General features: G+C 33.8%; 1 protein-coding gene across 16 annotated transcripts in view; it reads right to left on the reverse strand.

Moving 5' to 3' along the window:
- The window catches only part of Ythdc1 (YTH N6-methyladenosine RNA binding protein C1), a 30,491-nt gene that overhangs the window by 11,344 nt on the left and 7,046 nt on the right, over positions 1-12,101 (reverse strand). For 10 of the 16 annotated variants that reach the window (XM_087582200.1, XM_087582198.1, XM_087582197.1 and 7 more), the window contains 8 exons: positions 8,858-8,959; positions 7,854-8,182; positions 7,307-7,739; positions 4,701-4,790; positions 4,194-4,247; positions 3,531-3,625; positions 2,191-2,299; positions 1,991-2,108 (listed from right to left, as the gene is read on the reverse strand). In XM_087582200.1, coding sequence (XP_087438326.1) covers positions 1,991-2,108; positions 2,191-2,299; positions 3,531-3,625; positions 4,194-4,247; positions 4,701-4,790; positions 7,307-7,739; positions 7,854-8,182; positions 8,858-8,959 — 1,330 coding nt within the window. The remainder of the gene's footprint in view (positions 1-1,990; positions 2,109-2,190; positions 2,300-3,530; positions 3,626-4,193; positions 4,248-4,700; positions 4,791-7,306; positions 7,740-7,853; positions 8,183-8,857; positions 8,960-12,101) is intronic. The other 6 variants (XM_087582201.1, XM_087582195.1, XM_087582199.1 and 3 more) reach the window with 1 other exon arrangement.

Here is a 12,101-nt window from a genome sequence, read left to right on the forward strand (position 1 = left end):
AAGTTAGTAAGATAGCCAATTAATGAGTCAATGTAAAAAAATTTATTTAAAAGATATTAACCAATAAAATTCATCTTGTAAACAAAAATATGTCAATCTGAGAATATCAACATTAATACAAGTAACATTCTAACATTTAATCTGCTTTAAAATATAATTGTCTCTTTTTCCCAAAAGGCATCATATCCAAATAAAATAGTTCAATGATAAACCTAACCATATTTTCTTTGGCCTTTACAATTTGGAAATAAAAAACAATAAACACAACCTTTTTTACACACATCAACTAAAACAATAACTTGTCACCCATTTTCACAGTATTCTGCGCATGCGACTATGTGTGTATGAGGTCAGTTCTCTTTCGCCACCATTGAGGCACTAGGGTTCAAGCTAGGTGCCCTGGTTTCACAGCCTGTACCTTTACCTGTTCAGCCATGTCACAATTTTTTTGAAGTTTGTATTATTACTTAATGATTTTTTAAATAATTACACATATGTAAATGGGGGAAGGAGAAAAAGGTTACCAACATCACAGTCTCATTTCAATGCACTGTAATTAAACTTTAATTTATTCTGCTTCCACATGTTATGGCATGAACGTTTATTTTTACAAAATTCTGTAAGAAACAAAACATACTTTACTTAACCAATTTTGTATTTACCTAACAAAATGTAGATGCCTTTCAATTTTTGCTAAAGCAAATAACTGTAAACTCATAGGCTGGAGAGATGTCCCAGTGTTAAAGAGTTCAGTTCCCAGCATCCACAGCAGCCAGCTGGCTCAACTCCAGCTTCAGGGAAACTGATGTTTTTCTATACTCTGTGGACACATGAGCTCACATGTACAGACATACATACATAACAATAATTTTAAGAAATAAGTGAAGAATCAGATGTGGTAATGCATGACTTTCATCCCACAACTTAGTACACAGAGGCAGAATGATCTCTGCTAGTTTCAAGCCCAGCCTGGTCTACATACTGAGTCCCTGGGTCAGACAGAGCTACACAGAGATCCTATCTTAAAATAAAACAAAATCAAGCGAACAATTAAAAAAAGTTAAAAAAACTGTAAAAGATCTTTGAAACAAAAAATAAAAGATCTGCATAGTTTTGGATTTCTCTATTTAAATCCAAATACAGTGTTTCACTTAGTTTTGTGAAGTCTGCACATCCGCATTCTTCATTCACCCTTTGGCTCTCTTCCTCACAACCCTATTTAAGCACTCATACAACCTCATGGAACATGTCTATGCTCCTCCACTTTCATGAACAGAAACAGCATTTACCCTTCTCATTTGTTTTCCTCAGGCTTAAAATTCAGTGATATTCGTACCTTGGCCCCATGTGTTGGTGTTATAGACCTATGCCACCACACTTTTCTTATTTGTAACAAACACTTCTAATTCCTTTGAAACCCAACAAATCAACTCATCAATAAAATTCATATAGTCCATTTCAAATAATATTTAATGTCATATGTAAGATATGAATGAGCCATGTATGATTTGGTATGACCAAAAAGTTTTTATGTTAACTCGTGTTACATACTAACTCATGCTACAAAAATTAGTCACTGTTTCTAAATAAACATAATTAAGTCTTAATCCTCTTTAAGACATCCAAGAGCAGATAAAACATGTACTGCTTATGTTCCTAAAAACACAAACTGTGCGGCAGTAAGTAGTCTCCAAACTGTTAAGACAACTAAGAGTAATTTAATTATTTTGCAATGAAATCAACACACCAGATCTTAACTGCTAGGAAAACTCTCTTTCCTTAACATTCAGCATCAGTTTATGAAGGCTGAACAGGTAAAAAACATTGTTTTTATTTTTAACACACCCATGTTATGAATACAAGTAAGTCTGAGACTAAAGAACCCCATCACCCCCAAAGGGTAGCAGAAACTAATTAAATAAACTAATCAAATTACTATATAACTTTAACATTATTCCCAACCAGTTGCCATTTCTCTGTATTAATTTACCTGCAAATCCAGTCAATTTTAAAAACACCTCCAAGCATTTTAGCACTCATTCCTGCTGGAAGCACCCAATGTATAGGAGAGCCACCATGATGCGATTCTGATGACAATCTGGCAAAACCTAAAAACCACAGTATCACACTTGTTAAGGGTAAATGCAATTATTTCATATACCCAAAGTAACAAATCACTTTTATTCTTACCTTGAAACTTTCCACTTTCCCTGACAGAAAATATTAATATAACACTCCTTGCAGATCTAAACGCAAGATTTAATTTCTTCTCATTTACAGGTAATGTGGACCATACACCCTATAGAAATAATGCAAAGGTCACAAATTAAAATCAAATACTAAAGTAATAATAAAAGTTACTATATTGGTGCTTGAAATTTAAAAAACTGTAACAAAAATCTCACTTGATAACTTATCTGATAAAATAACAAAGCTAAACAAAGGAGATTGTCAAGCAAATCTTATGAACTCAAATTCTGTATCAATCACTACAATTATCCTAAAATGAAAAACAATTTTTCTGGTACGTATATGTTATTGAAAGGTGAATCACTTCCATCTTCCTAAATAGGTATGCTTAATCACATAATTTATAAAGGGTTAGCAGCAGTAAAACCTTAAGTGAAAATGCCAAAATTCTAGTTATTCCTAAGTTCGAATTTTTTATGTAACTTGAAAAGATCTGTGTTTAATTAGAGCCGGTACATAGTTATTTAGACCCCTAAAGTAGTTCTGAAAAAGAGAGAAGAAAAGTAAAAAAAGCCAGAGAGAGAGAGAGAGAGAGAGAGAGAGAGAGAGAGACAGACAGACAGACAGACACACACAGACACACACACACACACACACACACACACACACACCACACAGGGGTGGGGGCAGAGAGAGGCAGACGGGGGGGGGGGGAGCCAAAGAGAAAGGTTAAGGTAACAAAGCTCTCATTTATTCACATTTCAGCACTTTATCACTTCAGCTTACAACCACTTCAGCTAAAGAAAACAGTACAGCCACCTAAACTACCTGCTTGTTACTTTCTCCTTGTAAAGTTTTACAAGTACGACCCAAATCAGAAATACTACCAACTGAAATGGTTAGGAATGTGAACATTTTGATAAATCAGTTGAAACTGTTACTCAACTTAAGCTAAGATTATTTCTTATTTCTTCAGTATCCTCCAGGAAATGATAGTCCTGGTAACAATCTAAAGTGGACCTTTACCCTTTACAGCTATGGCTCTCCCTTCTTCCTAAACCCAAGTGACTACATAAAAAAATTAATAGCTGGATGCAAAAGAAATATTAACAGAAGACACCTCTATTATGGTATAAATGATGTACCCTTCACCACTCCTGTGCTTTCCAAATAAGACAAAAATGTAAACTCATACCATTACCAGGTTTCCTAACTTGCTATAGACCAGACCTGAAATGGCAACTAAGAAAGTCTTAGGCTGCTGGAGGTAAAGTTCATTGATCACTGTGCCTCATTTAACTTTCAGGATAAGGACATTTCAATGGGGCTGGTGGTAATACCTTTGCTTTGGCAAGAGACACATTCTCATGGTTGTTACTCTTTATGAGGAAAAATCTTGCATCCTGAAGGACATATTTGAGTTTACTGGTTTGATCTGGAAAAAAAAAATCCATTTTCATTAACCATGGACATTACTACACATAGGTGTGCCAATATACTAAATTAGCCCTCCAAACCCAGCTAAACTGTAAAATCTCAAGTCACCCAGTCAGTCTAGAAAGCTCAGGCACAAAGAATAAAGCAAAGCTAAGGAGAAGCAGCGCTGTGCGGGGCAGCCTTGCCCAGTGATGTTCCGATACATCAGACCCATGCTTAAGTATGACAATGGCTTTTACGTTTTATAAACTTTTGATTAAAGACTCATTTAAAGATTGATCACAGACTATTAAGGCTGTTAAACATGTGTCCAATGTGAATATAACAATCAACACATCTAGAAACAAAAATATTGCAAACTGTCTATAATTACTATGAAAGATAAACAATAGAAAGCAGACACAGAATATGGGAAATTTCTGTTCAAGTTTTTAATGTGTCTCCCTTAACATGATATATCGGAACATGACTACATCAAAACCAACTACTAATGGAGAACCGATAAGGTAAAATAATAATGACTTTATGGAGCATGCAATGAAAACAATTTCAAATTTAAATGATACCTTTTCGGACAGCACGAACGGAAGATGATAATTTCTCATGCTTCTTTTCTGAACCTGTATTTAGCCAAAGTACATTTGTTCAGATTGAGCTTTAATAGATGAAGACAAAATTTCTACAGTCTTGTCACATAAAATTCTCATTCAAGACAAATTCTTCCTGGCACACCCACACACACAAAAATACTTCTCCATGTGTACGAGTGTTTTGCTTTTTGAGTTCGAATTTTTTTTTTTTTTTGGATATTTGAACAGTTTCCCACTCAGAAAACTAGTCACTGAATCATCATCTTCCAAGAGAAAAAATGTGAAAATTGAAAATTCCACTGAAGCAGTAACAGAACAGGATTAAAATAAGAAAAAAGCTTAGTCTCCTCTAGAATTATTACACTGAACATGCCAAAATCCAGTACTAATGAACATCAACAATTCACACTAAACTACAACCTCCACACTTTCTAAAGCAAGTGACAGTCAGTCATCTATTATCCTAAAATTAAATGAGATTACCTGCATATGACTCTGATGCAGAACTGCCACTTCTATCAAAGACAATGGGTGATATGCCTCGAGCTCTCTTCCTTTCCTTCTTTTTCTCATCTAAAAAAAAAAAAAAAAATCCAGACAAATTTTTAAAGTATCACAATACAAAAGCTAGCATAGGTATTCAAATGAGAAGCTGTCCTAATCTAGTCTTGCTTTCCAGCTCTTAAACAGTAATCATGTTTCTTCCCCTTATTACTCAACTTCCTTGGTCTCATTTAAAACTTTGTGTTTGAAACTGTCACATTTCATGCAATAAAAACACATGAATATAAATCAGGGACTTACTCAACTGCTTTAAAAAAGATTTCCAAAACAGAGGAAAATTTGTACAGCAAATATAATTTTCTTCAGTGAGACTCAGTATGTATTTTCTATGTGCTATGGAGTGCTATACTAAGTCCTGTTGTTTGTGTAAACTACCGCAGTCTTACTGTGATGTACGCAAACATCAGAGCAAAGCGTTCACAATGGAAAACGCACACATAAGAACATAACCAAAAGCTGGCTCCCCAATTCTGTGTCTTCAATTCTACTTCTTACCAGTTCTGCTCTAGATGATTCTCTATTTTAAAATTTACCACTGAGATCTTAATGGCAGTTCATGTATTTACTTAAGAGAGTGGGGGGATCTCCGGCTCACAGGGAAAAAAAAAAAAAAAATCAAGCTTAATGTGGAACTTTATAAATATATATGAGGACTGAAACTGAATTCAGCCTCTTGCCATTGGAGTTACAGTGATAAACCCCTTAAAGCTCTTTAGCTGGGAGATAAGATATAATATAAAAAGTATTTTTTGTAAAAGCAATGGAAATCTAAAAAAGAATTAGCAATGGTCACAATATAGTACCCTTCTATATAAGTTCAGTTAACTACTTAAGCTTAAATTCTATTCTCTTAATGGTTAAAGCACACTCAATGAAATTTACAAGTAAGAAACTTTACCAAAAAAACCCAAAAAAACAAAAAAATGGAACAAAGTCACACTAAAGTCACACATTTCCTCAGTTGCAAGACACAATTTTGAAAGGTAGGCCTTCAAGCTAGAGTATAAAGAATTGTGCTCTATGCTTTCTAAGTAAATGAAAAAAAAAAAAAAAGGATACTTTACAGCTTGTTTTATTGTTTTCTGAAAACACTAATACTTAACTAGGATTTGCCCTAAAAAAAAAATGTTACAGATTGCCCATGTTACTTTTAGTGTATAAACCAAGGACATTCTGACAATTCTTTGGTAATGATACCCAAAACTTGAAAGGCCAGATGGGCACACTAGGACTAGCAAATCTTTTGGTGCTTCTTTTTTTTTTTTTTTAAATTGTTATTACATTGTTTTCAAAGCTGTGAGTAAAGCTTTACAAATTTGCATTTACAAAATAGTATAGTTCTTGTAGCTAAATCCCCCACATAGATAATATGGGGGGAAGGAACCAATGCAGATTTTGCTCAACTCATCTTATAGCACAGCAAACCTGGCATTAGTAAATGAAAAGGCAAAGGAATGTTTAGCATATTATATGAATTCTACTATTTTTTAAATACATGGAGGTTATGACTCAGAGATCAAAAGCATAAGCAAATTCTCCTAGCAAAATAAAGCTTTTTATCAACCAGTGAGTTATTTTATAAATTACTAAAAATCCAGAGAAAAAGTAAACCAGAGAAAGTGCAATCTAGAAAACAAGTGATACTGAAATTAAATGAGGTCCCTAGTATTTAAAAGCTAGCATATCCAATAAAGTTCCACAGTAACCCCATTTTTCAGGCAATGTATATCAAAACATACACATATTATCTATGTATAGTGTCTTAATAGATTCCACATAAGGCAATTTTAGAATTCCAGGTATCTCTTTTAAAACTATTTATAAAAAGTATTGATTTATTGTAAAATGATAGCCTATCCTTTCCATTTGAAATATACTTGCTACAAAAGCAATATAATATGAAGTAATCTAACTACAGTAACAAATTCATGTAAGAACTTACTAAATATAAATACTTCAGGGCCTAATCATTTCAATAAAATCCATTATTTGGTTAAATACCAAATAACAATTCCTGTAAGAAAATTCCATTTAGTCCTAGAAGTGCATTCACACATCTCCAGAACTGAAGATTCTTCACATTAGGAATACTTTTTGGTCTTGCTTTTCAGACATTCTTACACATAGACCAGACTGGTCTTAACTCCATAATTTTCCTGCCTTACCTTCTCAAGCACCTAAGATTACAAGCTATCCCTGACAACTCATATGCAGAGAATAAAAAGATATCTCATGTATCAAAAATAAGAATGTATTTTGTTTTTGGTTCTATTGCTACATAATGAAAAATTAAGAGGCATTCTACTTTGGAAATGTCCTAATAACTAGGGGGAAAGATACATGTGAATATATAGCAAATGCATATGTACCTGAATAAGTTGTTGTCAAGGATAAAAATATTAAGAGTGAATAAAATTAAAACCTGAAATACACTTAGAAACAAACTTGGACTCACACAAACTTATACTAAATCATTTGACAGCCAGGAAATATATAAACTTAAAAAAAAAAAAAAAGACCAGTACCTGATCCATCTGTTCCTGAACCAGACCTGACAGATCCATCTGTGAAGGAAACAGACTCAGAACCAGAATCACTGGCCTCACTACGGGTGTCATAATCATTCCCTTCTTCCTTCTGATCTCTCTCATCCTGTTCATATTCTTCTTCCTCTTCCTCTTCTTCTTCCTCATCCTCCTCCTCCTCATCTTCTTCCTCGTCCTCCTCCTCCTCCGCATCTTCATCCACTTCCTCATCATCATCTCCATCTTCATCTACCTCTTCATCTTCCTCTACATCTTCTTCCCCTCCTTCCTCCTCATTCTCAGTGTTGTTGCCCTGTTCAGAAGAAGCACTGCTTCCTGTCTCGTGGTCAGAGCCATACTCCTCAGAGTTCCCCTCTTCCTTTGAAGACTGGCTGGATCTGCTTGCACGTCTATCAACTTCAAGCCCAATTCTCTGATGTTTAAAGAAAAAGGGAATCAGCAGTCATTAACAGACAAGGTCAAGATGAATAAAGAGTTCTAAAGCCTCAAAAAGAACTGCTTTATTATCTGCAATAACATTTACTACCTCAGAACCATCTGGTGTAGGAGACTTGGCCCTTCTTTCAGAATCCCTTTTCCGTAGACAAGGTTTTTCTGGTTGACTCTTGTAAGGTTCTCTAGAGGAACTGCTTGACAGACGAATTTTTCGATCAGCATCTAGACGCTTGTTCCTTTCAGATCTTTGATATTCCTCATTTTTATATTCTGTAACCGACTTTCCTTTTGTACTAACTATTCTTTTATTATTGCTAACAGATGAGCTTAGTGGCTTAGAAATCAGTTGTCTTGAATGGATAGAAGGCTTCTGTCGCTTGGTGTCAATAGATTCCATTCTTTCACTTTTTCTTTTTGATCCTTTAAAAAACAATTTAAAAAGACATACAAAAGTATTTGTATTACTCCATTAATTTACCAAGGTTTATAAATGTGCATGATATAGAAAAACATGCATTACTTTAAAGTATCTTCTAAAATATTTTTATTCCAGAATAAATTTAAATAAAACAGCTCCCCAACTGCTGAACTAAATGCCCATATTTGAAAGTTATAAGTATTGTTTTTATTATTTTATGTGTTTGAGTTTTCTGCCTGCATATACCAGTATGCCCCATGAGCATGTCTGATGTCTACAGAGATCAGAAGCAAGTGCTAGATCTCCTGTAATTCTGAGCTGCCACAATAAGTACTAGAACTAAACCTTGGTTCTCTACAAAAACAAATATTCCTATATATGCTAAACCATCTTCCAAGTCCCTTTTCTAAACAGTATCTTTAAAAAAAAAAAAAAACAGATTTTTTTTATTGAGTTTTTTTATTTGTATTTCAAATGTTATCCCCTTTCCTGGTTTCCCATTCATAAACCCCCCAAACAGTACTTTTATTCATTCCAATTCGGGGACTGTTATGCAAAACACTTCGTTGTGGACTTTTGGTACTGTCAAGGTACAAACACAAGAACAGATTTTTCATAAATCAAATCCCCTTTCTTTAAACTATATTTTTAACAAAAAATACTAATAGAACTCTTACCTTTTTTCTCATTTTTATCTTGTTCACTCTCTGGATTATACAGTTCATCATCCTGTTCTGGTACTTCAGTCAAAATATCATCTAAAACATTAAGTTCCCCATCTGCAAAATTAGAAATAAAATCAATATCATTAATTATTTTTTCTAATACTCACTTATAAGCATTCATTTTGAGTAATTAAGTGCCCGTAACCCTCAAAGCAGTTTGATTTTACACAAAAATGCACAATCTGAACGTCTATTATGAAATTAAAGCTAGCTGATAGTAGAGAAAGCAAAACAGATAAATATACCTCTTTTTAAGTCTTAACTGGGAAGATCAGTGAAATCCACTAAGACTGAGTATTTATTAATTTCATGATTTTACTAATATGCTTAAGAAAAATTAAGTCCTTAGAGACAAGGACATATCATACTCACAAGTAAATAGTTGAATAAAAAATATAGGTCTGCAAGCATAGACCCCATATTAAGTGAATTCAGATCAACTTGAAAGGAGAGTGAATGCCAGAGACAATGAATATGACACAAACACAAATGTAACAGATGGTAACATTTATAGAATACATTGGAAAATATATATAAACTCTCTGTACTACTTTTATAACTACTTTATTTAAAATTGTCATCCGAAATAGTTTATTTGTTCAGAAAAGCAACTCTTCTAAATTGGCATAGTCCACAATTTCCAAACTCAAGTTTGTCTCATCCTCAACCCAATAGGAAAATAACAATTCTAAGAAATATATAAAAATACCAACTTAAATAAAGTATACACTATACACTATAGTAAATCTTCCAGTATAAAAATTTTTGCAAAGTTACACTGGCAAGTAACTATACAGTCATAAAACTTGCTGAAACAGTTACAGTAAACAACAAAGCCCACTAAAAGTACGGCAAGGTTAATAATTTTGAGCCCATACATAGATTAAGTATGACTCTTCTCACTAGAGGGAGAAAAAATATCAGGACTAAAGATACCTCTAACCATTATTAACACAAGCAAGAAAAAAAGGAAGCAAAATTACACAGAAAACAAAAATGTTGTTTTTCTATTTATTAAATATCTAAAAAACTAAACCTGTTGTTAGCATGACATTTGACTTCTCTTGGGTGCTATGAATATTTATCTGTATTTCACCTTTCTAAAATGAAAAAAAATGAGTATTTCTTCTCCTGTTAATGAAAATCAAATTACGTTGAAAAGGATATCATCTAATGTGTTTTCACATCAAGACCCCTCAAGATCTAAATGATGCCAAGTACCATTTTAGACTCAACAATATTTTTATACATACACGGTGTACAAACATGCAAAACACTCATTCACATAAAATAATTACTGTTCAAAGCTCTTTAGTCTAGAAAGGATGAACTACATTCATAGAAAACAGTTAAAACTATCACAAAATAGACAGGTAAGTGAAATTAGGCAAATCTTTTCATAAATCTTTTCATTAGGCAAATAACTAATTTCGGCGATAAATAACCCAAAATCCAGCAGCACATCTCACATGCTAAAATTTAATATAAAAACAAAAAAGTATACAAATCGATTTAAATTCCAAAGGCACACCTACATCATACCACCTTATAAAAAGCATGTCTATGTTGTAAAGTTTTTAAGGGATTCAAATTTAGGTACTGACTGCTCTTTTACAAAATGTCTACAAACTTTTCCAAAATAAATACTAACCAATCCCAACTTAACAAAACAAAATGTTTCAGCTAACACATTGGCACTGTAGCTTACAGGAGCTCACAAAACAAAGCATGTTCTCTCTCATCAGCACTTTGCAGGTAAAGAATTAAAAGCTCAGGGCTCAAGAGGTGGCTCAGTAGCTGAAAGAACTTGTTCTTGCAAGAGGACCAGAGCTTGGTTCCCAGAACCCACATGGGACTCCAGTCCCAGGGTATCTATCTCTTCAGACCTCCACAGGGATCAGACAGGCATACAGGAGACACATAGGCAAAAACACATAAAAGTACTTAAAAAAGAAAAAGGAGAGCTGACCAAAAGTATTTAGTGTAGATGGATGTGAGTCAGGAATTCAAGCTTTCTAAATCTATAATTAGATGGAAAATCAGAACACAAGTATGTAATATTAAATAGTATGAATTTAAAATTAATATACCCCCACCTTGGCTCTGTACACTCAGCAACATTTAAATTTCACTTAATACAGAAAACTATTCTAGATGAGTACCTTTATTTGTACTATAGTAATAAGCTAAATATACAGTTGTATTAATAAGTTGGCAGATATGTAACCAACAATTGTTATGACTTACAAAGCCTACCTATGCTTAATAAAATGTTTTGCTATTCCCTGATGTAAATGGCCACATTTTATTTTCTCTATCACTGAAGTCACTAACACGTTTACTGAAATAAGATGTATAGGAAAGAGATGAGCAGATGAATTTCCTATTTTAACTAGGAAATGGGAAATCCAGTCTCAAGATTTTTTTCACCTCTAATCAGACATTAGTAAAAAACACAGTAATTTAAATCAAAATTTAAAACATACATGTGACATGACAGGAAGAGATGGGAGGGAGGGCTATGAGGGACAGTGAGGTAAGGAAGATAAAGGGGCAAAGAATCTCTGAAAACACACCTTGTTTGAAACTGTCATAATGATATCTAATATTTTGCATGCTGATCAAAAAATAAAAAGCCACAAATAATCTCTGGGGAAAGAAAAAGAAACTCCTGATGAGTGTTGCAACCTATGGGCCTTTCCTTACCAGTAAGAGTGCCCACATCAACCCTTTTATAATAGCACCTCAGGCTTTATATGGACAATATGGTTCAGTGCATTAGAATCTATTCAGTAAGTACATACATACCCTAATTATCTGAAGATACTACCTTGAATCATGATGCTGTAAATCAGTAACAATCATTTTTTTCATTATTGCTCAATTCTGGGCAATCAACTAGGATATCTCCAAGTTTGGAGTCTAATTCTAGCTAAGGCTATTAGTGCCTTAAGAATGCTTCAAGGGCTGGAAAGATTGCTCAGCCATTAAAGGCTAGGCTCACAACCAAAAATCTAGTAACTTTTTTCTAAAGAACAGGCTGAGAAAACCCAAAGTAACTACAGCTTCTTGGGCCTTTTTCCACAGCCGCTCTCCTTTATAGCAGCTCCAGTGTGACTGAGAGCTCTCAACGTGTATATCCCAAAACGCAGAAAACTAGGCAAAACTCAGCAATACCAACTGAACATTTTATTTA

Source organism: Rattus norvegicus, chromosome 14 (genome assembly GCF_021556685.1).
Source record: "Rattus norvegicus strain SHRSP/BbbUtx chromosome 14, alternate assembly SHRSP_T2T, whole genome shotgun sequence".
NCBI classification, from domain to species: Eukaryota; Metazoa; Chordata; class Mammalia; order Rodentia; family Muridae; genus Rattus; species Rattus norvegicus.